The 26,898-nt window shown below is 41.1% G+C and overlaps 4 protein-coding genes across 8 annotated transcripts; all 4 read right to left on the reverse strand.

Moving 5' to 3' along the window:
* Positions 1-18: 18 nt before the first annotated feature.
* nme3 (NME/NM23 nucleoside diphosphate kinase 3) lies at positions 19-4,650 on the reverse strand. Of its 2 annotated transcripts, none has more exons than XM_005940794.3 (5): positions 4,075-4,157; positions 2,609-2,739; positions 2,407-2,508; positions 2,181-2,293; positions 19-791 (listed from the first exon to the last, which is right to left on the reverse strand). In XM_005940794.3, exons 1-5 carry the CDS (start codon positions 4,154-4,156, stop codon positions 674-676), a joined length of 546 nt encoding a protein of 181 aa, XP_005940856.1. In that variant the 5' UTR covers position 4,157; the 3' UTR covers positions 19-673. The 2 variants fall into 2 exon arrangements, with proteins under 2 accessions (XP_005940856.1, XP_005940857.1); XM_005940795.3 differs by lacking the exon at positions 4,075-4,157 and adding an exon at positions 4,531-4,650 and having other exon boundaries at positions 25-791.
* A 3,778-nt stretch (positions 4,651-8,428) lies between these two features.
* mrps34 (mitochondrial ribosomal protein S34) lies at positions 8,429-9,936 on the reverse strand. Its single transcript, XM_005940796.3, has 4 exons — positions 9,800-9,936; positions 9,215-9,582; positions 9,082-9,124; positions 8,429-8,905 (listed from the first exon to the last, which is right to left on the reverse strand). Exons 2-4 carry the CDS (start codon positions 9,530-9,532, stop codon positions 8,607-8,609), a joined length of 660 nt encoding a protein of 219 aa, XP_005940858.1. The 5' UTR covers positions 9,533-9,582; positions 9,800-9,936; the 3' UTR covers positions 8,429-8,606.
* A 2,772-nt stretch (positions 9,937-12,708) lies between these two features.
* spsb3a (splA/ryanodine receptor domain and SOCS box containing 3a) lies at positions 12,709-18,498 on the reverse strand. Of its 4 annotated transcripts, none has more exons than XM_005940800.3 (7): positions 18,198-18,498; positions 17,258-17,464; positions 15,709-15,892; positions 15,438-15,625; positions 15,235-15,337; positions 15,019-15,144; positions 12,709-14,446 (listed from the first exon to the last, which is right to left on the reverse strand). In XM_005940800.3, exons 2-7 carry the CDS (start codon positions 17,381-17,383, stop codon positions 14,055-14,057), a joined length of 1,119 nt encoding a protein of 372 aa, XP_005940862.1. In that variant the 5' UTR covers positions 17,384-17,464; positions 18,198-18,498; the 3' UTR covers positions 12,709-14,054. The 4 variants fall into 4 exon arrangements, with proteins under 4 accessions (XP_005940862.1, XP_005940860.1, XP_005940861.1 ...); XM_005940798.3 differs by having other exon boundaries at positions 17,258-17,467; positions 18,329-18,497; XM_005940799.3 differs by having other exon boundaries at positions 17,258-17,467; positions 18,117-18,497.
* Positions 18,499-19,950: 1,452 nt separating this feature from the next.
* Positions 19,951-25,085, reverse strand: atp6v0ca (ATPase H+ transporting V0 subunit ca). Its single transcript, XM_005940801.3, has 3 exons — positions 24,821-25,085; positions 21,807-21,990; positions 19,951-21,117 (listed from the first exon to the last, which is right to left on the reverse strand). The coding sequence occupies exons 1-3, from the start codon at positions 24,894-24,896 to the stop codon at positions 20,913-20,915; spliced, it is 465 nt and encodes a 154-aa protein (XP_005940863.1). The 5' UTR covers positions 24,897-25,085; the 3' UTR covers positions 19,951-20,912.
* Between the last annotated feature and the right edge of the window lie 1,813 nt (positions 25,086-26,898).

A 26,898-nucleotide genomic window follows, 5' to 3' on the forward strand; every position in this document is an offset into this window, starting at 1 on the left:
GAAGAACATTTTAAAAAGTATGTTAGGTTTATTCTTTTTTTTTGGACAGTGGTAAAATAAAGCTTCTTAACAGCCAATAAAAGCATAAACGTGACCAATCAGGTAAACATTATTTAGTGCAGCATCACTTTAACAGGCTATATGCATTTGGGGAGCTGGAAAGTTTACATTCAAGTACTTTTACTTTTACATCTTTGTACTTGGAAAGTACAAGAAGCTGAACGTGTGTGCAAGGCAAAGACAATGTGTTGGTAAACTGCTCCCGTTTAGTTAGAAGTGCCAAAATAAAATATAGAAAAACATTCATCTATGGGACACGCTTCATATAAACATTACATGTTTGTACCATACATGAACTGCTTACATCAGTGCCTCTCAAACTCGTTCTGAGTTTTACTTTTTAATATTGTGGACTGAAAAAACAAGCAAAAGCTGGAAAGAAAGCAGAAGCCAGGTTATTGCTCACTTAGTGCATTTTGCTTGGTAGTGTCGTCTCACCTCCCTTAAGATATAAAATAATGTATGAAAAAGATGAAATACAGGACGGCAGAGATGAGCTTTCAAGTAGCTACAAACTACTAAAGCCAAACAGTTCATCTGAGGTATGACGTGATCCACCTTATATGATAAAAACAAAAAAACGTTTACGATCGGACAGTGTTCATGCAGAAAGTCAGTTGTAGAGCCAGCGGCTGCTGCTGCTCTCCCAGCGGTGAAGCTCGCTCTGACGAAACCACAGAGAGATTTCCTTCTGCGCGCTCTCCACAGAGTCGCTGCCATGGATCACGTTTCTGCCAACAAACATTTAAAGAACACTGAGACTCGAAATACCATCTGCCCCAAACACAAACTGAGTCATTCATTAATAATAAGCAGGGGTCTGAGGGACAATTCACCTGTTTGTCCTCATCATTGACTTTATTTTTCCAAATAAAGACTTTTTGAAGTTGATGACATCTCAAAAAGTCTGATTTAAGATGTTTACAGTAATTCAATTCAGCTTTATTTATATAGGACCAATTGACAACAACAGGTCATTTTATTTTGCAAAGGCCCAACAATCACATGTTCCCTTATGAAAACGAGAGAAAGGGGAAACGGAGCGCACAGGGAAACAAGGACAAAACAGGAGCTTTGTGAGAGGGACGACAAAACTATGACATGCAGTAGTGAAAAGAGGTGAGTGGAGAAGAAGTTCTCAGTGCATTATGGGAAGTCCTGCAGAAGTCTGAGCCTATAACAAGGGAGGATTCAGGGTCACCTGATCCAGCGCGAACTATAATTTTATCAAAAAGGAAGGTTTAAAGCCTGATGTTATATCAGCGCTTATGCGTCGGCATTGTCTGAGTGGCGACTATCTTTCTGAGCATGAATAGAAGTGACCGTGTGATGATGTTGTCTCAGCAAGCAAGCCACCAATGAGGAAGGTATACTGGCACCCTTAGGATAATAAGGTCCTTTGACATGTTAGCTGTCGGGGCAGCTGCTGCAGCTGCACAGTCAACAGTAGTACCGGCAACAACTAATAACAAGCTCTCGCAGTCACAGGAGGCTGTTGTTGCTAGCACCAGCAGTGCAGAAGTGCAGGAGGAGGGACAGCAGTCCCAACAACAGAGGGAGAAAGAGACGGAGGAAGGTGTAATTAAGGACTCGTGTAAAATGAAAGGCTATATAGAGGCTTTCTAGTCTCTGCCAGTGCTCTCAGTGCCACGTTCAGGATCAACTGCAGGCTTTTCAGGGAGCTTTTAGGACATCCTGATGGTAAGAAATTACAACAGTCTAGCTGTAACAAGTAGTTTTTGAATATCACTCTGAGACAGCATGTTTAAAATGTGAATGGCAGCACCTATCTTGATCAAAAAAGACTCAAAAGGTTCCTCACAGACTTACTAGAGGCCATGCAGAACATGTTTCTAAGATTGTTAGCTCCAAAAAAAGCATGAACGCTTATAATTACAATAATTACCATGTATATTGATTAACTAATCATTTGAACTCTGCAATTAATATCAGCAAACTCTTCATGCAAGAATTCAGTCAATGACAGTCAGTGACAGTTTTTGCCTCTGTGTACCACCACAATGATACAAATCAATTGAGACATTCAGCTTGAATTGAAATAAATGAAAATGCATGGCATAAAAATCTAATTCTCCTTTAAGTAGAGTGAAATCGCTCACCTGCCCACCTCCACACACAAATCTCCCCGGATGGTTCCAGGCAGCGAGTCTGCAGGGTTGGTCTCTCCCAACATCTTCCGTGCAGTCTTGACCACATCCAAGCCCTGCCACACCTGGAGGAGCACAGAGAGGTACACTACAGCACATCTGTAATCGGAGTGACCCCACAAGCTAGTGCGAAAACCTCAGCGTGGAACAATGTGCGCATCACGTCGAGGAGTCTCACCATCGCAACAACTGGTCCCGAGCTCATGTAGGTTACGAGTCCACCGAAGAAGGGCCTGCTCCTCAGGTCCCAGTAGTGTTCCCTAAGAAGCTCCTCTGAGGCCTGGTATACAAACACACACACGACAGATTAATGGATAATACCGTGGTTCATGGGTCACAGATCAAAATATTTTGGAAACACGCAACTGCTCCAGGCATACCTGCACAAGTTTCAGCCCCACCAGTTTGAAGCCTTTCTTCTCAAAACGACGCACGATTTCGCCCACCAGTCTCCGCTGCACGCCATCTGGTTTTACGGCAACGAAGGTGCGTTCATTCACCCCAGTCCAGCCTAGAGTTGAATAAAACGTGCTTAAACTCAGACAATACAATTAGAATTATTCTGCTTGTAGCCACTGCACTCTGCGCATAGACACATTAAAGGGGGCCTGTTGTGCATTTCCTTATTTTATGTCACATATGTACCGTTACAGTGTTGGCTGCTCACATCAAAGCCGGTCAAAATATCAAAGAATGACATCAGCGTGGGCCACATTTGTCCCAGAGATCTCTCAATATAAGAAAAGGAAGTGTGATGGCAACAGTACAGCCCAGTTTTCTCACTGTTGTAGTTAATGAAAGAAAGCTGTCAGCACAACTCTTTGGGCTTAAACTGGAAGAAGTTAATGTGTAAAATTACGGAAAAGGTTCTCATAGCTTGTTGGCCAAACTGTCCTGTAAATATAAGGAGGAAACTTTTTGTTAATTCACAGTAAATACAGTATTTTGTGCATTTATTTGGTAGCACTATATAATGATGTTACACAGATTGGCATTATTAAGGTATTAGCAAGTGCTGAACTCATCATTTACAAAGCATTACTCCTCCTCAGTATGCAATTTTTAAATACAGACATTTTATTATTATGACCATGATTATGATTATTGTTAGCAGTGATAGTAGTACAAGGTGAAACAGTAACAGCTGAATAAACATCTGTATTTATAAAACACATGCTAAAGAGGAGTAGTGATATAAATGATGAATTAAACTTTACTAATGCTTAATAGTGGGACATTATTATAAAGTGCTACCACTTATTTTACTGTGGAAACAAAAAACCAGAAATATTTCTGGGGGGGGAGGGGGGGGGTTGTGGGGGAGGTCTTAAATACAGTTAAGAGCCTCAAATTTATGTTTATTTATTGCCGGGTGATTCTGGTCCCTGGAGCCTTATGTTTGGCACCCCTGGTTTAAACCTCTTGTTTGCACAGGGATGAACTGAATGGCTACACCCAGATCAGTAAAACGTCTACAATGAATATTTGGAACTGTTAATCGTGCAAAGTAGAGCCCAACAATAGAAATACAGAGTTGAAAATAAGCACAGAAAGCCCCTTTTAAAACTTCGCAAGCAAAAGTGCACACGTCTGAAAGCACTACATGCATTTGCTGTTTTAACCACACTACGTCTTGATGCATGCTCAATCATCCAGATAAGTAAATGCCAAAAGGTTGATTCTGTTCATCTGCGCGTAGCGTTGTCAGTGGGAGAGACGTTTCGTCACTCATCCACACTGCACTTCCCACACCGTGGAGGCCTGTGGAGGATCAAACCTAACGCCCCTAACGCTCAGCTGCTCGTGCCACAAACCTCGCGCTTACAACTTTCTGGGTGTTCCTCACCAAATTCTTCGATTCTCGCGTGTTTAGCCACCAAATCCTCGAGCTCGGACCGGTCTGGCTGCCCCCTCTTTCTCGGCCCCATTGCAAAGCTCTTCCTGCAGCAGCCAATCAGCGCACACACGCGCTATTAATAGGACGATGAATCAACTTTTCTCACGCTGAGGAGGACACATGGACCACGCGGCTCTCAGCATAGATTAGTTAACAAGCTGGCCACACTGCAGTATCACCCACGGTCACAGAAAAACTAACCACTAGTCAGTCCGAGTTTCTTCTGTCAAACTAAAGTTAGTAAAGGCAACGCAACACCACTGCTGTACCGGTTAACTGTGCCGCTGCCAGCAGCTAGCCGAGGCATCTGTCCGGAGGGTTTCCTGGGAGAAAATGATCCTGTGAAAGTCAGACTGGAGGCCCGTGAGTGACAGAGGAGCAGATACAAGCACGTTTATTACCAACCTGACTGAAAGATCTGAGCAAATATGGACAGAAATAAGCAGATCATTGTCGTCAGCGGACGGGGATCAATGTCGGGTACGATAAAGAGGAGGAAAGAAGGATGCGCGTGCACGTAGCTTAAACGCGGGCTCACGAGGAGCGGCTGAAACTGCAAATCATGTGGCGCAAACGACCAATGGTATGCCGCTCCCAAAATTTGCTCCATCTGATACCAAGTGCCGATACTTTCAACCAATGAAGGTAGCTTATGGAGGGGAGAGCAGCATATCATGACTGCAACATCGCTGTGCTTAATCTGAATACTTTTAATGACAACGAAATGATGTGATTTTTGCTTTCCACTGTTAAAAAGTATCCCTTCATAGTATACTGTTAGCTGAATTCTACTGATATACTCTAAATATAAGTTGCAGTAATTCATGCAGTTTGGTAGCAAAAATCTAATAAGGCATTGCAGTGCAAGCTCAATGTAATTAATCAGTTCAAAGTAGTTTAGTGTTGCTGCAGCAGTCCAGGATGACACTGAACAGATGGGCATGCACGGGTCAGACTATGGGAAGTATCCCTCCTGTCTGTTAAAAACGAAATACATCATCAGTTTGTGCAGCTGGTTTGAAAGCATGGCCCTGCTTGAAAAGGGCCACAGCCCTTGCCAAACAAACAGAATGGTAATGTGTTTGAGGGTATTGCGTGCTCACCATGAGCTGTTCTTGTGTGTGACAAGTTCATTGATCGTGCACAGAGAGTCTCTCCTGTTTGGCATTTGCAGTCTAAGACAAATATTTGTGCGCCTTTATAACTGTAGCTACATTCCTTTATAAACTGACAGGCAGTTCACATGTTCTGCTCCCAGCCCTGATGATACCAGTGCCAAAGTTGTTATCCATACTATCAATTTTGCCAGAGTGAGATGTAGAATAAATACAAATAAGTAAGTAAGTAAAATTTTATTTATATAGCACCTTTCTAGACAGAGAATCACAAGTGCTGCACATAGGATAACAAGTCATAAAACAGGCAAAAATTAACCAAAAGCAATTTTAAAAGGTGAGTTTTGAGTTGTTAAATGTTGGTTTTACATCAAATGACTTCTTTATTGTGACTTTGTGAATGCGATAAGAGTTTGAGTGTAAAAAGTGTGGAGGACAAGGATAGTCAGGCACATCAAGAACATCAAAGCATTTAGGGATTTAATCTTTAATTGTGCAATAAAATGCATATTAGTACATTCATTTACATTATTTATATAGAAATTAATATAACAATTCATTATTAGATAATTTAACGGGCAATAAGAAGAAGAATGAATGAATAAAACATTTTCAGATTCAGAAAACCTTTTTTTTACCCTTGTTTAAAAAAGGAAAATAAGTAAATTAATTCAAAAATCAAATCACAAATATAAATTATTTCTGACATTTAAAGTGGTGATTCCACAAATTGATTCTTTCATTCATGTTAATACTGAACCAGCAGCATCATGACTGGTTTAGACTTCTGCTGTGGATCTTTGTAGAGTTTAACCTAAACAAGCAGCTGACATCATTCTTAGCATTTATGCTTGTGCAGGTAAATCATGTGTTCATTACTTTGTGGTTGTGTCCTAGTGTTTTATATGTGGTGCCAAACAAAACAGATACATGCTGACATTAACATAAACATAAAAATGTGTCAAATGGAACTAAATTCAGTATTAGCATATACATTTTGAGCTGACATAATCTATATGAAAAAATCCCTAAGGGGTTCATATATAGCATCCCCAGCTAAAGCTCTACAGCAACATGCAAATAAATGCAGTACAGAGTGAGGTGGAAAATCAAAATATTTGTTTATATCTCATCATCCTGTTTCTTGTCAGGCATGTGGAAAACGTTTCCATCAGGCTGCATCACCCAGCTGATGTCTACAAGCTACAACTACAAGATGTCCTGACAGCACAAAATCTTCTGTCTGTTTATGTCACAGGTGTTGTAAATGGCCAAATAAGATAGTTGTTGAATGATTATGGTGTGGTTAATGTTTTTTACTACACATCACTGCATCTTACATTAATTTCTGAAGAGTGATAGTCCACAGTATTAGCACGAAACAAAAAGACATCAAAGCCATCGCTTTACTACACCATATGTGCAGTAGTCCATGTTAATTTTGTGTTTGCCAGTTTGCGCTTCACACGAAATTCAGTTGTTCTGCATTGAAGTAGAAACAAGCACTTTGTCAGTATCTGTGTATGCAAAGGTTGTGCTTTCCTATAATGTTATTTTCTGTGAACGACGTCTGTTGTTCTTAAACTGGAAATGTTAACTTTGTTTGTACAACACTATTAAAAACACAAAGTTACAGAGTGCTTCACAGTTTTAAAAACCACATGATAAATATACATGTTCAAACAAAGAGACACATAATCGACCACACAGTCAGACCTTCATTCCAACATAAATGCAGACGCACAAACAGTCGCAATCCATGGGCAAAGATAAAGGAAGAAACATTTGGGGAAAGCTGACCTATAATTATTTTTTTTTGCAATATTCTGAAGTGAAAATATGATGATAACAGGGTTATGAATAATATGTTTGAGATATGTAAAATGAATTATGTATGGAGCAGTAATTCATAATGGTGTGTTGTTATCATTTTAATTTAAAAAAATTACTTTTTTTGGCCTTTTTGCAAAATAATTTTGTTTCTGTGTGCAAAATAGAATAATATAAGCATCCAAAATAAGACTGTGATGTTTAGAAAACCTGTGTTAAAAAACTTGTATAGTTTAACATTATTTGGGAGCTACTTTTTTCTTTCTTTTTGTAAATGAAATTTAATAGGGGGACTAATATTTCTGTCCTCATTTGTATATAAAATGTAATTAAACAGAACAGCAACACACATTGATGGAGTTGCCCATGGTGCGGCAGCAGGCCGTAGCTTGCTGCCTGATTGACAGGCTTCACCTATTTACCCAATAACGGGGAGAAACACAGACTGTATATGGAAGATGGACACCACCTTAATATCACCTATTTTTTTAAGCTGTGCATTTTTACGGCTCTTTAAGGTGTTTTGCAAACAGGTGTGATGACAGATGGGTAGCTTATGGAAAAATTGTGTTGCACAATTATGATTCAAATTTTCAGATTATCTTGAAATTTTAAATTAGGTATCTCAGCATCTCAACTTTCTTTGTTGAAATTGTTTTTCTAACTAGAGGAGTGTGCCGCCAGCTGGCCATTATACTCATGTAAGACACTGATGTGACTTTTCACACCCAGGAGCTGTACTGACCCCAATCTCCACATTGTTCTCACTTTGGTCCCCAGCAATAGATATGCACATTTTTAAGCAGATCAGATGAATAGTTGTTGAGATAGTTGATGAACAGATGCCTTCATTTATTATTTATGTCTGAATCTGACCAGTGGTACGACACTCTACACTGGATTAAGATCCTTTTCATTAAAATGTACTTTTAATATCCTGGCAAAGGTTTGCCTTCTTAAAACACAAATCACAGGAAATGCAGTAAACCAGCAGAATGGCAGCAGTGTACTAAAAACTACCAGTGACTCCATGTTTAACATAATTTGCGAAGTGACTATGTAGGTTAGCTTGGTAGCACATGCAGCTTTGGGGTCAAATGTTGAAAAACACTGTATGAACTGCAATATCATGCACATGTCCCCTTCAGTCATTTTAATTGTATTATTATACAAGAAAATGACTAAAGGCTACTGTTTACTTTTATACTCTGATAAAGCTGCTGGGCTTTTTTTTTTTTAAGTTCTCAGATCTTAACCAGAATATATCCAAGTCAAAGTTACAAGTTTGCTGTGGACTGTGATGTGATGCAGCTGTAATTACCTGCACATAGAAACAACAGAAATAACTTAAAAGGGGCTACATTTCATCTCAAATTTAATATTCAGCATACAACAATAACACACATGCACAAGGGCCTGCATCAGACCCACAGAGAAGTATTCTGAGTGGAAGATTCAGCCAGATATTGAGAAGCATTTGTCAACAATGATCTAGTCCAAAAATATCCAGGATCGGTAAACATTCAAGTGAGGCCATTACACCGCAGTCCCCTCTTTCCTCTGTCGCTCTTGTTCCTGCGTGTGGAAATAGTCTTTGTTAAGTAGAACATCCCTCTTTAAAGGCAGGACGGGCTCCTCTGCCGCTCTGCTGCCTCCTCCTTTCTTCTGTTGCGCCAGCAGCATTGCGCGGAGCAGGGGAGGGTAGGCGACGTATCGGACAGGCGGCTCGGGCAGAGGCTCAAAGTCCTTAAACTGCTGCTCCATGTGTTTGGGAATCAGGCGCCAGTCATGGTACATCACCTTGTCCATCTCTTTGACCTCGCTCTCCTTTTTCCCTGCAAACGATAGTTTGTTTGGAGAATATTTACCAAATCACACATTTCAGGCAACACAGGTATTCATAAAATACTGATTAAAAATGGCTGTTACAGTAAAAACAAATAAGACAACACAGGCTACAATGACCATAAACAGTGATATTATTATTATTAATAGATAAAACTAATCTTACCTTTATAAGTGAGGATGCCCCACGCTTTGCCGTGATCCATGTTCTACAAAACACAAGGAATAGTTTCCATTCCTTTAGTAACAGGAATCTCACTTTTATCTAGCATAACAGTGTGCAGGCTCCATGCTCTCACCTCGGATGTGTAGTCCACCTTGACCTTGGTGATCTGCCAGTAGCTGGGCTCGGAGTGGTCCTCCAGCCAGGATTTGCGGGTGAAGAGTCGGCCCACTCCGAACAGCCTCATCCCGGCCAGCAGGGAGAAGAGGCGGCTCTCCCTGCGGACGTCCTGCCATGCTAACACCGGCAGCATCTTCCCCGTGAAGGGCCGTTTCATTGTCTCGTAGTCCAAGGCGTACTTCTGGGACTCCCGGGGCCGGGACTTGAGCTCTCTGTACGCCCGAATCTTCCGAGCCATCTCCGCGATGAGGCGAAGTCTCTTCTTCTTCACCATAACTGAGGTGTCTTCCTCACAGCTACGATAGACACGGGTCAGCGATTATCCTGAAAAATAAAAATAAAAATAAATCATGTCATAGCTGATCTTGAATTATGTCTTTGACCTGTTAGAGAAACTAAATAAAAATGCAATCAAATGGAGAGCATCCTGTTAGCCGGTGTTCCCGGCTCCGTGCTAAATAACACCAGTTATAAGTCGTTCCAAACATTTGTTACCCATAGCAGTGAGCTACTATCGAAAGTGTTTAAAATCATTAAATACCTGAAAACTCCCCAGAAGAGAACTGCCGCTACTTGACCTCCGCAAGAAAGGTGCAGAGCTTCCGACCGCTCTTGGTCCGGGCATAAAATGGTCCGTGGGAACAGCCAGTGTGCTTTTGTTCCGTGTAAGGAGAAGTTCCGTCTTCATAAAAAATAATTTAAAAAAAATTAAGAAATGAAAAATTATCATTTCATAAGAGAGCTTAGATTAGCCAATAAAACGTATGCCAGGCAATCACACACGAACACAGTAAATACAAAGTATTTTAAAAACAAAACCACCAATTAATGTGTTTTTAAGATGCAGTGGGTTAACGGTTCCTCTCGTCGTCTCAGTTTCCATACAAATCCGTTTCATTTAAGTAACTTTATGTATTAATTTATTTGTTATAAATATCGATATTCCTTCCTTCTTATCTCAATAATTCACCGTTTAGTCCCCCTCTATGGAGGACCACAAGAGCCACTAGCCCATCTGTCTTAGTCCAATTTTGCTTGCTGTATGTCCTTTTCCTTAAACCAAACGCAAAGAAAACTTACAGGTAGTTGAAATGAATGACAGGTGAAAACATTTTTTGTGAGTCATTTTCAAAATTAAACCCCCCAAAAGAAAAGAAACTTCTTTTCAACTATATGTAATATTAATTGTTAAGCTTTCTTTAATGTGCATTTATAATAATCAATAATCAATATTCTGAAATGCAAATGCATTTAGGCATGTAGACAGAGACCTGCTCAAGTTTAAAGTGAGCATCAACAAAGGTGATTTAAGTGACTCTGAACTTTGGTTCTTAGTGTCAGAGGGGGGAGCTTTGAACATTTCAGAAAATGCTCGTCTGCTGAGATTTCTCCAGTCACCACAGAGCACCTTTAGGATGTTAAATGTTGAATCTACACGACAATGAACTAAGTAGTTCTGCAGGCAACAGAGGGCCAAACTCGGGACCACTAAGGTGTACCTAACAAAGTGTCCGTGAGTGCAGATTAACACCAGACAGTAAACAAAGGACTTATCGTCATTACTAAAGAACACAGGAGGATGGGGAAGATGAGTATGCTGTGAGAAATGAGACACAAACAACAATGAGTCACTGTCAGCTGCAGAAACATTCACAACAAAAACCCGACCTCTTTAACAAGCGCCCAATTGGCCAGCAAAAAACGAATTTGCTGCTACTAAATGAATGAATGGAGCCCATGCTGCATATTTAGCATTCATTTTATTTTCAGCTGAAAATCATGCTGATACAGAGAAAGGCAAGTGAAGGCCCTCACATACAGTATTAATAATATGACACAGTATAGAAGAAACACTTAGAATTTACAGTAAAACAGTAAGAAAAAAGTGCTTTGATGCATCAATGTGAAGACAAATTTATCTGCTGGACCACAATTAACTTCCTGGTGGTTACATTACTCTATATGGAGGACGAGGCGGCTGAAAGACTCAACTAGATGATCTGTGGCTCGTGAGTGATGAGCATGGTCCTCTGGTACTATCCCTGCTGCTCCATAATGACTCCCTAACCTCACCCACTGCCTCAGAGAATGCTTGTGTTGCATAGTACCTTAGGTATTTGTATCACTGTACTGAAACCAAGAACTTTGAGGACATCAGAAACGGGTGTCTGACCTCTGGGCAAAACACTAATGTTTCATTATTATGGTTTGCGACTACAGAGAATCTATTTACATATCTGACCCACATGTCTCACCGTACCCCAGGCTGTCATTCATGAACACTCAAATACTCATCAAGTACTCTCAGCTTCTCTATACTGAAAAACATTTATATACAAAAGTGTTTGTATATATTAGGGCAAGCTGCAAAACACAGCTGCAGCATGCATGTTTACACTTTTATGGTACGTCCCAGCCATCAACAGTATAAAAGATGGACTAAGTGTCTCAGGTCTGAACAGAAGCCACCAGGGGGCGATACCTGTGGTTCCTAAAAGACTTCTGGTCCCATAGTAATCTCTGGGGAAATGCGCCCCCTGCTGGGAGATCTGTAAACACTTTGCTGCAATAGATTTAATGTTCTAAAGAGCATTAAATCTATTTTGTAAATTTGACTCCTTCCACAGTGCTTAGCAAATTTCTCAGATCACCTCCCAGTGAAAGGTTTACGCCACAGCTGCCCTAAATTATCAGTACTCAGGATTACCAAAATCCTAATGATTGGATTTTTTTTAGAATATTTACTGTTTTATTTTTTAAAAATCAGAAAAAAATAGCAAAGCACATAATTAATTTTTAACAATATGCCAAATTACAGTTATTTAAGCTTTAGTGGTTGAATATTATGGTTGACTTTTTTATGACTGGTGGTCTGGTAAATTTGTTAAGCACTGCATGTGTAAGAAAGGTGGACATGCTCACATGCGCTTTTATAGTCAACTCCACCTCCTTCTCATTGCACTGGGTACCAAAATGCCAAGACGGCAACAGCAGAAATTCTTGGTGACGCTATGTCCATCTTTTTTTTTTACCATTTATGGTCCCAGGAGATTATTGAAACATAACCTTTTCTAAAAGGTATAATGTCCCAATAATCGATGAATCAATCAAAACATGGCTACAGTCAGGTTTTTGGGCAGTGATGCAGTTCAGGTGATGTTGCCTCCGTCCACTGCCTGAGTGGAAAATAAGATGTAGGCGAGGACATCTCAGGCCCATCCGTGTTACTTTTAAATGGTAAATGGCCTGTATTTGTATAGCGCTTTACTAGTCCCTAAGGACCCCAAAGCACTTTACATATCCAGTCATCCACCCATTCACACACTGGTGATGACAAGCTACATTGTAGCCACAGCCACCCTGGGGCGCACTGACAGAGGCGAGGCTGCCGGACACTGGCGCCACCGGGCCCTCTGACCACCACCAGTAGGCAACGGGTGAAGTGTCTCGCCCAAGGACACAACGACCGAGACTGTCGGAGCTCGAACCGGCAACCTTCCGATTACAAGACGAACTGCCAACTCTTGAGCCACGATCGCCATTGAAAATGAGAGAAAAAAAGGATATTAAGTCTCTTGATACGTCTACATTTCAGTCACAGCTTGACTGCTTCACTTCAGATCGACTGTGGTGGTGAACAGAGCCAAAACAATCCTTTTCACAGACTCCTCGACCTGACTGTGCATGGTCTCAGTCTCAATGGTCATTGTAGCAGTAGTAGCACTGAGTCTGTCACAATGATGACACCTTTAGCCATATAAACCCATATTTGGACAAAGTGAACCGTATTCATATTAAACACATAGTGTGGGAGCCGATTACACAGCAGGAGGATGGATATCTTTCTGTACACAATTTCATATGTCCTATTTTCTGCTCATCCACTGCACTGAGTGGATTTACAACACAGAGCTTGAACTTAATTCGGGGCCAGAAAAGCTGCTTTGACAAAGACCTTTTTAAAAAAAGAGCTGAATAAACAGACATACCAAAATAATAGCTTGATGATGGATCTAGAAAGAAAGAAACTTTGACTTTTAAAACATAAAAAGTAACAGCAATGAAAAAGTTAAAATATCAGCATTAAAAGGCTACACTAAATAATGCACACAGCTTTTTAGAAGGAAAAAAAGCTGGAAGCTAGATGGATGATGTCTCCGTGAATGTAGCATATAACAGATATTTTTCAAGAAATGACGATTATCTGATGTGTCGTGAGAGGTGCATGCTTTGCTCAAACGTTATCGCTTTTTTTTAAGGCTAAAAGCTGCAAAGTGCACTCAGGTTCATTTACTGTTAACTTTTAGCATTTAAGGAGCGAACAGTAGTTACAAAATATAGAATATCAGCTGATTCTGAGCAACATAGGAGAAACTTGCAGATGCCATTGAAACAAGTAACAAAGTCCTCTGATAACTCACTGACAACATTTAAAGTGAGAAAAACAGACATTAAATGCAGGATACGGGATGAAAATACAGAAAATTTCTATACAGTATCTGTTTTTTTTAACCCTCCCCATTTTGATGACCACCACATCCACCCATAACAAAATAACATGGTATATTTTCACCTTTTACTGAAGCTGGCTTTAATACTCGACATGTGATGAGCATGAAGAATGGCATGAGAGAAGATCACAGTTTTCCACCGACGTTTAGTTCCCTCCGCTCAACCGCCCTCGTTACTTTCTCCAGACGACACTAATAAAGAAAGCTTGAGGCAGTTCAGTAACACTACATCAGATGCCAAAGGACACTAATGTCTGCCAGGGAGGTAGGATGCGAGTCGCCCAGTCATGTCCAGCGGCATCTCTTCCTCTGACAGGCCTCCGGATCGGACGAACAACCCTCTGAGTCGCTCTCAGAGGAGGACGGTCCTGCCAAGGCGGGGACAGGCAAACGTGAGGACTGCTCAGCCCCATCTGGGGTTTCTTCCATTGTGCCGCAGTTAAGACTGAGCACCCAACCCAGTTTGTTGTGGAGCAAATGACGCAGGCCAGGTGGTAGGGGCAACACATCTAGGATGTCTATACAGTCTGGCACCAGCTGGCGAAGACGAGCACAGCACAGGTACAGCAGGGAGGTGGGTGCAGAGCAGGATCTGATGACCTTCATGCTGCTCTTCGCCGCTGTGGAGCACGCCATTGGATAAAACCTCTTATTCTGCAGCTCTGTAGCAGCAACTCCTGGATCAAGACAGGCGAGAAACCTGTATTATTGAGTTTCAGGAGCACACTGCAGTTCACATTCTTGTAAGATATTACAAGGTCTCCACTAAACAGCATCTGTTTCTTATGATTATAAAAACTCTTTCGCCTTTGCATACAGTTGACCTATTAGGGCTGAGTCACACAGGCTTACAAGCTGGTCCACAACACACTGGGAACCTGCAGTTAAAATGGAAAAAGGCTTATGAACTTATAGTGGTTGCTGGAGGTTGCCACCAGTTGCTAGGTGAAACTGGCTGCAAAGATTGGTCACCAAAAACCTCCTTATAATTGCTTTGGTTTCTAGCATTTTCAACTTTTCACACTTTCACTACTTCTTGGAAAGTAGTTGGTGAGTTTTTGCAGATAAATCTGCACCGTCTGTGCAAACTACAGGCAAAGGAAGCAATCTGCTATCAAATAACGCAATTGCAAGGATGTTTGTGGTTCCAAGCTGTTTGCTGCTCATTTTGTAGACCTGTGTGACCAGGGACAAAACAGAAATAAATTAGTATTTATGTAATCTAATCAGTAGAAAATTTTCCACAAACCTATGCACTTTCGATTTTTAAAGAATGTAAGTGTGCCGTGCCACGTGTCCAGATGAACTCCAATGATGGAACCTTGACCAAAACGTGAGGAGAAGTTCATTTTGTCTCCTTTATGATGCAACAAGCCTGGAAAATGAACAAAACCAATGATGTCTAAAATATAAAAACCCTTTTGAGCAACTACCGTTACATCAGGGGCACTTGTGTTTAAGTTACCAGTGTAAGAAAGCCCCCAGCTGTCTGCATCTTTTCCCAGCAGGCTGCAGAAGGTATGTCTGTATTTGTCCAGATTAACATCAGATGTACCGATACCAACCATCTGCGCAGAAATAAATAAACATTTAGGCACAAATAAACATTTCTTCTGCTTCTAGGACAATTTTTGGTGACTGTAAGGAAAATAAGAAGTCGAGCTTTACCATGTCTGTTCCATACACTGGGGACGTCATCTTAATTTCCCAGAAGTGCTGCCCGTCTGCAAGCTCCTTGGAGCCGCGGATTGCAGCTGTACCACAGCTGTATTCAGAGTGGAAGTTCACTTTGCGATTTTCGCAGCTCAGTAATGTTGCCGTTGATCGGCTGTTGGCATCCCAAACCCAATCAAAATCTGAAACATAACGAGTCATTTATTAAATAATAATCAGCATAACAAAAGATGATGTACGGTGTCCTGCCCCAGCTGTCATGTACCTTGGTCATCCTCTCCACAGTGGCAGTCTTTAACCTGGAGAAAGCCTCGCAGACGAGGGTTGTAGCTGGTCTCTGCCTGGGAATCACAACCACAGTAGGACTCTCCGGTGACGGGTACTGCGCTGGGGACCGGTGGGACCATCACTGCTGAAAAGTCTCCCTCAGAGTCTGAATCACTTGCGTACTTTGGAGCAACAATGAAGAAATAAAAAGAGCAAAATGAACTGTCTGCAGTGTTATTTATGCACAGACTTCACTGTCAGCCTACGAAAAAATGCTAAATGGGGATGCTGCATTGGAGGAGGCAAACAATGCTTTCCATCAATATCCTTTCAGCATAGAAACATCTAGAGTAGGGGTGGGCGGTATGAACGGTATACGGTAGAAACGATATAAATTTGGCCAACGGTAGAGATTTTGACTATACCGCTCTACCGTGATAGCGCATGTTGATGGTGTCATCAAGCTGCACCTGTTTTGGTCGAAAGCATTGCAGCGGCTGCAAACAACATCATTTGCAAATTATGCTGGGTGATAGTAATAGCAAAGAGATGAAGCACTTTCCGTACCATTGATTCATTAATGCTGAATTCTCTCGCAGCTGCTCTATTCCCATATTGTTGCAGTATATTAATGACTAACCTTGTGGATGGATTATCTCAGTTGTTCTCCTGACTGAAGTTTGGTCCGTTTATAGCATCCTGCCATGCAATTGCATTTGTCCCTAACCAGCAGAAACCCTCATGTTAACTTTTATCGAGCGGAAAAAAGTTCGTCCTTCAGCTTCACTGTGCTAATGTTATGCTAACATAGCTGTTTTGCTAGCAATCACGTAGCATATCATTATATACCAGCTAGCTCAACTTCAGTAACCCTACAAACATCACTGCTGTTTAGTTTTCGGTCTTCATTTATGTTGGAAGTGATAGCAGAGCTGTACATCTTAATTTTTTCAGAAATCTCTCAGTCAGAACATGGCATATCATGTTTAGGTGGAAACTAGCGAGCTAACTTCCTGCTAACTTCTAACTCAGTTGAATTTAATAAATTTTAAGTTTTCATGGATGCCTGGATGTTAAACTTAATTGTTACACCTGGTAAAGCAGCAACACTGATCATTTTATTAAAGATTTATTAAAGATTATTAAAGAATTTAGACAGTTTTTAACTTTCAGTGATGTTGCAGTGTTCGTTTGACTTTGGGACCTGAAGAAGATGGAGTTTTGGAGCCAGATTACTCCGCAAGGTAGCCGTAATGCTCCAGCAATCCAGCAATCCATCAAGCTTACCAAAGTCGTACTAAAACATTTTTGACAGATTTCTGCGCCATGTACCACATAAAATCATTTCGAGGTCAGTAAGCGCAACCAAAATTCATACAAAAGGTGCACTGTCGACTTTTGAGAAAATTAAAGGATTTTAAGTGTGCCTCATAGTGTATAAAATACGTTATACAGAAGAAAAGAATATATATATATATATATCGTTACCACACATGCTTCAAATTATACTGTAATATGGATTTTAGGCCATATCGCCCAGCCCTAACCTCAAGGCGATCATAGTTCCATTCTTCACTCTCAGAAGCCAACACAAGGGCCCGGGCATCAGCATCCCTCCGTATGCCTCCCCACACATATCTCCATGCACGACTGTTCCTGCTTCTCCTGGACATGGCAGCAGAGTCTCACTGTAGGAAGAACCTGCCAGTCTGCTGAGGTTTAGTCCAGATGTTGGAAGAACAGCATCAGTCCAGCTGCTGAAAGACAACAATGCAATATGATTATCTTGGAAAAAACAAAAAACAAGAACTCACATTAACTGAGCTGCTTTTAGTACTGAACGACAGAGGCATGCATCTGTCTGCAGACCCCGTGTGACGTATAATGTGTATTATTCATATATCCTGGCTTGTCTGTATGGCAACATTTCCTACACCACGCATTTGTAGTACTATATTTTAAATTAATCCTGCAACCCGACCTCGAATCTCATGTTTAATATATGTTATTTAAGACATTTTCAGAGCAGCATTAGCCGTATCCCACTGAAACATCCCCTCTGTATCGGCTAACGCTTACACACATCACCATATTAGCATAGCATAGGCTAACTTTGTCCACAAATAAATTATATCACAAGTAAAAATTATTACCCCCTTGTTTATGTAGGAGACTATTTTTCACAAATAGCAATTTTTTTTAACTAACTAACACAAACAGCTAAAGCTAGCTACCTGGCTAGCCAGCAGAGCCGCGCATGTATGAACATGTTAGCTGGTAATAACAAGGTCAGAAGCACTTTACTGGTTATTATTGATACGTATTTACATTGCAACACGGGAAATACATCTAAGGCACATAAGGTCGCAATTTATCTGATGACATGCATCAAGAAATCGGTCAAACCTGTTTAGGCTAGCTAGTTAGCTTTCGTTAGCTAACCGCTGCTACCATTGCTGAAAAATAAAAGCGAGACGTTCTTATTACCTGACTGTTGGTCACATTCAGTTTCTACATAAAAACCGCTAAACCCGCAAAGACGTCGTCCCTTGAGTGTCTCGTATTACAAGCTAGTTCAGACAAGACAGCGCGCCGGGCTTCTGTTTTCCATGACCTACTTTTCATGAGTGCGACCGTAAACAATAACAGGCAGGCTGAGGAGGAGCTGCGGCGCAGGAAGTTTTCTGCACACATGACAGACTCCTGTCATCATCTCAGCAGCCAGGAGTGACTGGAGTCATTATACTCAGCCGTAAAAACAGCTATCCACCGCAGTGGAGAACATTTAGGGCATTAACATGGTAAAATACTGCAAATTTTGGTATCGATCCGATACCAAGTAAATAGAAGGCCCTTATTGCCGATACCAATAACGCCCATAAAACCAGCTGAAGGCGAATGCATTGTGTCATGATTTATTGGATGAATTATCACTGATTTGCACATTTTGAACAATAAATCACAAGTTTTTAACTTTCTACAACTTATTTACTTATTTGACACAACAAAACACACATTTTAGGTTTTCACATATTTTGAAACTGGGTTTTTTGGAGACTCTGAGTGTAAATGTGCCCGCTTAAAGGACTCTGGGTCAGCCTCTGTTAATGGACTTTATAGGTTATAAATTAAATTGATGTGACAGTCAATACAAAAAGGTTCTGACATTTTTCATGGTGCATGTTTGAGGCATGTGCTACATACTGAACTTAGAGGATAGAAACAAACTATTGATCTAATCCGCTAGTATTGATCAATACCAATATCAGTGCTGGTATTGATACAGTCAATAGGATCACTATTTATTCTCGGACTTCATTAAATTTGCTTTGCGTGATAGAAGTTGAACATAATCCTTATTTATTTAATGTTGGGCCTCATCTCAGCTGCTTAGCAAATCCACTGGACTAATAAAGTGTCCGGCTGACTCACTGGACACTTTATTAGAAACCCCCTGTCACCTGCAGAACAGACTTAATTCTTCATGGCATAGATTTTGTCAACAGTCCTCCATATATCCCATATTGACTTGGCAATACCACAGAGTTGTTTGCAGATTTGTTGTGAATCTTCTATTCCACCACCTCCCAAAAGTGCTCTATATGATTGAGGTGACTGTGGAGTTCATTTGAATATAATTATTTCAGTATCATGTAAAAAAAAACAAAACCCAAAAAAACCCACACACAAAAAAAAAAAAAAAAACCCCCAAAAAAAACAGTTTGAGATGATTTGAGCTTAGTGACATAACATCCTGCTGGAGTCAGAAGATGGGCACACTGTGGTCATGCAGGGATGAACATGGCCAGCAACAGCGCTCAGGTAGGTGTTTTACATGATGCTCAGTTATTACCAAAGGCCTGAAGTAGTGTGCCAATAAAATATCGCCAACATCATTACACCATTAGCAGCAGCCTGAATTGTTGATACAATGCAGGATGGATCCATGCATTCATGTTATTTATGCCAAATTCTGATATTACCATCTGAATCTCAAGACTCATGAGACCAGGTAATGTTACGGACCAGACAGACATTCTTTCTAAAGACCAAAAGTAAATAACTACTTTTATCAATATAAGAACGTGTAGCTGAAACGGTTTGGGGTAAAAATACCCAACATATTGGCCAGTTTTAGATTGCATTTAAATGTTTAGGTATCCGCTGTCTGCTTTCCTTTTGTAGTGTTTGGACATTTCATTAACAGATACACTTCAAAAATAAATACCGGACAGTGAGATTCTGGAGGAGGTTGAGTTTTATTTGGAAATCTGACAGGCATGGCTGAACAGTGAGCGCTCACCTTCAACAAAATAAAACAAACAAATCAAGACAGCAGCACTACAGGTAAACGATACAAGTGTCTGAGGACGTCATATTAAACATAAATCCACTTGCATACATTATGTACTCAGATCATTCACGCACACGCACACACACTGTCAACTCCATATGAACATGTGGACATCCTCCATTAATATTCACACTACATCCAGAGGAATTCCAAGCACTTATAACAATTACCCACAGTGCAATTAATCTAACTATACACAGATAATTTATATATTTTTTATGTATATAGGGTATTCAATAAACAGTACTCCATTTAGATAGCTTCAAAATCTTCATAGCTGTCCATAAATAGTGAAAAAAAAAAGTTTCAAAAATGGTCCCAGAAAAGAACATGAAAAAATAAAATACTGGTGTTCACGATATCTTCAGCAGTCTTAAACAGAGGTTGACAATATAAACCACCAACAAAAAAACCCAAAGAAACAAATAAATAAATAAATACATAAATAAACCAAAGGAGGGGAATGGGCAGAGGGGGGTAAATGTTGATACTCACACTCACAGCACGGACTGGTTACTACATTTACTGGGGGGCAGGGGGGCTCTGGATCACTGTACAGTTTAAGATCAGACAATAAATCAGGCAGACTGTCCACACATCATCCCACAACACACAGTACATGTTCATGCCCGTTCTGTACGCACAAGACCTGACACAACTGGATGGCTTTAAACAATATGGATAGAAACCTATCTGAGGACAGAGCTATCAAAGTCGAACGCCAATGTGTTTCTGTCGCCATCCCGTCCTGTCAGACCCACCGGCTGTAATGGAAGTAGGTGAAAATCTCCTATTTGTTCTTGCTGCTCTGATGTGGAATGAATGAGATGGTGGCATGATGGAGACACTTATTTTGTAGATAGGATGAGGGCCACAATGAGCCCGTAAAGACCCAGCACCTCGGCGAAGATCAGGATCAGGATCATGCCCACGAACAGCCGAGGCTGCTGAGCGGTCCCTCTCACGCCGGCGTCACCCACAATGCCGATGGCGAACCCGGCCGCCAGGCCGCTCAGGCCAACGCTCAGACCGGCACCGAGATGCAGGAAACTCCTGTTGAAGAGAAGCAGTAGAAAATACTTGTTTTGTGAAGTTAGGAGCATTCACAGCCTGGTTCTGTCACAGGTTTCTTCTGTTAAAAGGGAGTTTTTCCCCTTCCCTCTGTTGCCAAGTGCTTGCTCATGGCAGTTGTTTGATTGTTGGGGTTTTCTCTGTATTATTGTAGGGTCTTCACCTTAGAATATAAAGGGCCTTGAGGCGACTGTTTTGTGATTTGGTGCTATAGAATTGAACTGAAACATCTTTTTTGTCCATAGGTTAGAAATACTCAGTGAGTTTTATATGTAGCATCAAGTTGTGCACTGAAACTATGTTCACTCCTCTCTCTTGTTCCTCCTTTTAAACTTGCATGAAAAAATATGAAAGAGGGTGCAGAGATGAGCAGTTTCACTCTACATGTTTTTGTTGTTGTATTTGCTGCTTTTTAGCAATTCTAACCAAAGGTCTGAATAAAAGCGCTGAATTCTGAAAAGAACAAGCCCAGTTTCAAATCTGCAATCTTTCTATGCATTATTAATAACTGGACTACATCAAATTGCTCAACAAGTCTTCACAGAAAGTGGCATGTTAAGGACTTGAATGACACGTTAGACACAGACAATGAAATTCAGATTGTTATTTTACTGTAGCATCACTATATGACAAACAAACAAAGATCCTTATGTATGAGAAGTTTAGCTTACTTGTAAAGAGAGACTCTCTCAGATATGTTGTTCGCTATCAGCACAGCCACCACCAGCCCGTAGATGGCAATGATACCTGCCATGACCACAGGAATGATAGACTTCATGATGAGCTCTGGCCGCATCACAGACATGGCAGCGATGCCTGTGCCGCTCTTTGCCGTCCCATACGCTGCTCCTAACGCTGAGAAAGAGAGACGATAAATCTGCGTTAATGAAGCAAAGCTCTGAGTTTTATCTTCTGAGGCACGTTGCAGAAAGGATGAGAAATTCAACTGACAGTTCTTTCTTGCATTTCACCTACTTTTTAGCTTTCCTCACAAAACATCTCAGAAAAACTGCATGAAAAATGTTATAAGTTGTTAGACTGTGAAGTCTCGCTACGCAACACAACACCGCCCACTTCACTACTTTATGACTCTTTTCATGACTAATAATGCCACCAATGGGCGCTCGTCCAGCAATTTTGCCCTCCGCTCTGCTGTCACCTCGCATTTCACTGATGCCCGCTCGGCTCGTCACACTGCCATGAATGCTGCACACCCCAAAATATTACAGTTTATACGTCCACAACAACTCTGCAATACACCCAGGCATTTGCAGGAATCTCAACCTGTTATTTTATCTGCATTTCCTGCTGCTGTTGATCACAAACTGCTTCTTTATCACCGTCTCCTATTTGCATGCAATTTAATTTGTTTTGCATTAGAAACCCCTCTGTGTTCACAGTAAACGTGTACTGTGCAAATGAAGACCAGAAAAGTGAGCAGCATCATCTAAAAATTATGCTTACTTGTGATGATTGAGAGGTGATGAATGGGCTGTAACTATTGACAGAGCTGTTCTGTATTTTAATAGGTTGTATCTTTAAACTAAAGGGGATTTATGCGTATATTTATTCTGTGCTCAGTATGATTTTTACAATCCCATCACATGCACTTAAACAGCTGCATGAACATTATTATTAAATACAGAGTGGGTGACTTGCAGGTCAGCCCCTCTGATCAGAAGGCGGCAGAGGTTCTGCCACAGAGCGGTGGTGTTCACATTTCAAATGTCTTTAATCCAGTGCATTCAGGCGCTGTTCTTCAACACCTGGAGTGCGCAGATCGGTGCCAGGCAATTCCTCATCATTACATGTGACTTTGCTGGCTGCGAGCAGTGAGCAGCTGTGAACACGGCATGTCTGCAAAGAAGACTCGCTCAGTGGGGTGGATGAATAAATAATAATGGTACAATAACACACAGCTTTCCTCACTTCCCACTTGCTTGGCTGTGCAGTCACATTTACAGGACCTCTCTGTAAGATCCACACGCCTTTTGCAGTGAGATGTGTTGGATATGACGAGGGTGTTCAGCTACACAGGTGAACCATTTTCTTAAAAGTAACATCGGGGCTTCGTGTCTATAAATCGTGGACTGGATAAACAAAGAACAATCATACATCTCAAGTTGGCATTTTACTGAGTGTGACAGTAATCAAACTCAAATAATGAAGCTGTATGAAGGGGCTCCTAAATGCCTGTGGTGTGTAAAATGATGGGTTACTGAAGTGCAACCAATGCACAGTTTGTGCTGAAGTTAGAGGACACCCAAGGTTATTTTTTCCTCCCAAAATGCTTTTAAATACTTTAAGGGTCACTGAGAAAGAGCTAATATTAAACTTGATGTCAGGCTCATTAAACCAAGTTGTGATTAAAAGCAGGCCAAAAAGCATCAAAGGTTGAAGAGCTAATATTTATAAGAAATATTATTTAATTAATAATTTTCCCCATACTGCTCCAAGTTGTCTTTACGCAGCCTGCAGAAAACGTGAAAGCCTAAAAGAGAGCAAAGGTCACACAGATATGCACAACTTAAGCAGCAGGCACACCTCAATGTGTGAGGAAGTCTGTAAACTAATTTAGATTAGGTGTTGGCCACGACTTCACCAGTCCACATTCATGTTGTTGCCTTCTAAATGTCAATGTAAAATTCAATGCTTACATCAGGAATTAAAACAGGCTGATCATGCTCAAAATGATCCTTTTGGTGGGGTGATTATGAACATAAGCAGGATTTGTTTGCATACAGTTAAGATAAAGAGAGTGTTACTATACATAACAGGGGTGTATCCTTTCTCCTGCTATTTTTGGATATAACAACCCCCCAATTTAAAAATCAGAGTCCCGAAAACCCTATTTGGTGGGTGAGATTTTTTTTTTTTTTTTTTTTTTAAATACGTCCACACATCCAGGGCCAAACAACACAGTTTGAATGCTACAGCCATTTCTGGGCTAATGTTAAATATAGGTTGCTGTTTCATCAGTGCAAAAATCAGTCTGTCACGAACACAGTCGCTTGCATCAGCAAGAATTACCATCACTTGATTGGCTTAACTTGGCCAAAAAATGTCTCCCACCAAGAGCACACTGTGAACCTTTCAGTGGGTGTGCTCCACACTGCACGACAGGCGGTGCAAATGAATGGGTGGGTTTCCCCCTTTTAATTTCTCCCGCTGATCTTTAGGCCTTCGATGCTGCCTCCTCTCCTGTAACACAGGAGCTCATTTAAACCAATAAAACCTCGGCAACCTTTAGCGAGGATGCCATGTTTCCTCCATCAAGATCTCTGGCCTTCCCGTTTCCGTGAAATAACCCCATTATGGCAGATTACAGATGGCCTGACCAGGTCAGCTGCCACCTCCGTTGATGGGTGTGCGTCACCAACCAGCAGCAACCGGGACACATAGTTACAGCCTGGCTCACGCAGAGGGAGGCAGCCTGCAAGAGCAAGGTGAGGACAGCAGCTTGATGTCGATGGAATCCCTCCCCCTTGCCCTCGCCTCTCCTTCGCAACGCATCCCCTGGCAGGTGTGCGAGTCGAGAAAGCGCCGGGGATTCTCTACGCTCAAACCCTGCCGCTGGTTGATCTCTAACATCACCCACGAACTCAACACCTGGCCGAGCTAACCAGCCGTTAGCGTTATGACAGCGAAAACGAGGATGCCAAGATGAAGAAGCTGGTGTAGTTACCGCTGAAGACCATGGCCGCAGAGGCACCCATCACGGCGAAGAAAGGCGAGTACTCGGGGCTCTCCTCAGAAGACATTCTCGCACTTTTTCCTCAGGGCGATACGGCTACGGAGCAGACGGACTTCTCGTCAGGGTTTCCCCTATCCCACCTTGGGCTTCCGGGCAACTTAGAACACTAGGAGGGGGCGACAACGTAGCGGACAGCAAGAGGACCGGTGTAGAAGAGGGGAAAATGGCGAAACGGAAAAAGTCACGTGGCCAACCATCCAGGAAGGTTCCATTTAGAGATTTTCCCGGGCGGTAAGGGAGTGGGGTGCTCGACACAAACAGACACTAATATAATATAACCAATAATACAACTGCTGATTAATACATACACATTGAAACATATTACATAATAAAATATCGTTTGTAAATTCAAGGCAATTGAAAGTGAATTTCAAATTGATTGTATGTCACATAATGCATTTATTACTACAACATGCTATATGAGTTTTTTTGCCCCGTCCATGAAATATGGTACGCTCTGCTGCTGCTGCTGCAAGCTGCACTGACTGCGGTTGAAACGCTAGTCGTCACTGCAAGCTGGCGTATTAATTATTAGGTTTAAAATAAACAGCAGACTCCACCAAAAGCGGCGTCTTCACCCTATAATTTAAAAATACAACAACAAATAAACAGCTTAATGTGGACACAGCGAGAAAACACAGTAACCCTGAGTCCATATTAACCATTAACGCCATCCATCCATCCTCCAGCACAGGAGCCTACAGGGCATGTCTGTGGTGTGCTGTTTTCTGCAGGGCAATACCTTTCAGGGAAATTTGGATTTAAAATAAGAGCAGAAACTCTTTGGGAGACCAAATATCAAATAACTACTCAAGAAACTAAGCAAAGCTTAAAGATGCACCCCGGAGTCGTCATTTCAAGGTGACACCAACATGAAAATGGGTGTTTCTTATATCAGCTAAAGGGGTCTTCCACCCCAAAATATAGACTTACTCAAACTTTGATTTTAGTCATCTTTAAATTTGATCAGATCCTGATTAAATGTATGTTTGCTGTGATTAAACAGAGATTGTTCTGCAAAATATTTTGTTACTTTGCCATGATGAATAATAAAGTTTGAGCCAAATCAAATCAGCTTAATCACAGTAGCTTGTTTTACTGATTTTACTGCTGTATTCCACTGAAGGGTCAGAGATGAATCTGTGTCGATCACTAGTAAATGTTCACATATTTGAAGCTGAGTTTAAATCCTCATGAATTTCATTCTCTTGAAAGCCATAAGTGTCTTAAAAGCAAGGCATTAAAATTCTCTTCTGACACTTTTGGTTCAACCTTTTTATAAAAACACATTCATCGGTTTAAATGGTGGAACATTTTTAACTCATGGTGTTACATTTTGATTTCCTTCTCATCTAAAAGAGATGTATGACTCAAGCAGCATTCAGCACCAGCTAAAATTTTAGATACCGTTTGTAAGTTAATTTGCTAAAACAAACAAATAAATAGAAAAAAAAATAAAAGGAGTAGTGCACATCTTGTAAAGCTGTCAATCCAGCACATTCCAGCTCCACCCCGACTTTGCTAGGTAGATTTAACGTATTTAGTCTCCCAAAGGATGTATTTTATTTCCTGTATTATTTCCAGATAGGCGAGTGGATTCATATGTGGGCTTACCTCCCACTGCACAGCTTTTCTTTATGGAAACTTGTATGATGCAGTATAACTGAAAATTCAGGAGATCCGTGAATTTGTTCACTTTTCTCACATGAATCAAATTACAAAACACTCACAGGCATGAAAAGGTGAACACATAGCAGCTGAAATTGTACTGCACACACATGACTGTCAGCAGCCTCTCCAGCAAAGGATTAGCTGTTGGAGCCCATTCATGTGACACGTGTGTGTTTAACATATGATCACCGCCTCTTTACATTTTTATTCTCTTTAGGGAAATGTGATCTCCCTGGCAGGTCCAATGCTAGCTCGCTGATAGAGTAGATTTCATTTTAATGCTTATTTGTGTAGTCCATCAGGTCTTTTGTACACAATCATTAATCACACAGTTTGTG

Source organism: Haplochromis burtoni, unplaced genomic scaffold (genome assembly GCF_018398535.1).
Source record: "Haplochromis burtoni strain Fernald_Lab_line unplaced genomic scaffold, NCSU_Asbu1 Contig_294, whole genome shotgun sequence".
In the NCBI taxonomy this organism is placed as follows: Eukaryota; Metazoa; Chordata; class Actinopteri; order Cichliformes; family Cichlidae; genus Haplochromis; species Haplochromis burtoni.

Coding starts and splice junctions, on each gene's coding strand:
- atp6v0ca (XM_005940801.3), bottom strand. CDS start 24,896: ATGTCTTCTGAGGAGAGCCCCGAGTACTCGCCTTTCTTCGCCGTGATG. Junction 21,991..24,820: donor TGCGGCCATGGTCTTCAGCG/GTAACTACACCA, acceptor TCTCTTTCTCAG/CGTTAGGAGCAGCGTATGGG. Junction 21,118..21,806: donor GAGAGAGTCTCTCTTTACAA/GTAAGCTAAACT, acceptor TCTCTTCAACAG/GAGTTTCCTGCATCTCGGTG.
- mrps34 (XM_005940796.3), bottom strand. CDS start 9,532: ATGGTGAAGAAGAAGAGACTTCGCCTCATCGCGGAGATGGCTCGGAAG. Junction 9,125..9,214: donor AGGTGGACTACACATCCGAG/GTGAGAGCATGG, acceptor TGTGTTTTGTAG/AACATGGATCACGGCAAAGC. Junction 8,906..9,081: donor GGGCATCCTCACTTATAAAG/GTAAGATTAGTT, acceptor TATCGTTTGCAG/GGAAAAAGGAGAGCGAGGTC.
- spsb3a (XM_005940800.3), bottom strand. CDS start 17,383: ATGTCCAGGAGAAGCAGGAACAGTCGTGCATGGAGATATGTGTGGGGA. Junction 15,145..15,234: donor CTGGGGGCTTTCTTACACTG/GTAACTTAAACA, acceptor TTCATTTTCCAG/GCTTGTTGCATCATAAAGGA. Junction 14,447..15,018: donor TAAAAATCGAAAGTGCATAG/GTTTGTGGAAAA, acceptor GTCTTGATCCAG/GAGTTGCTGCTACAGAGCTG.
- nme3 (XM_005940794.3), bottom strand. CDS start 4,156: ATGGGGCCGAGAAAGAGGGGGCAGCCAGACCGGTCCGAGCTCGAGGAT. Junction 2,509..2,608: donor TGGGGCTGAAACTTGTGCAG/GTATGCCTGGAG, acceptor TTTGTATACCAG/GCCTCAGAGGAGCTTCTTAG. Junction 2,294..2,406: donor CGGGACCAGTTGTTGCGATG/GTGAGACTCCTC, acceptor GTGCTCCTCCAG/GTGTGGCAGGGCTTGGATGT.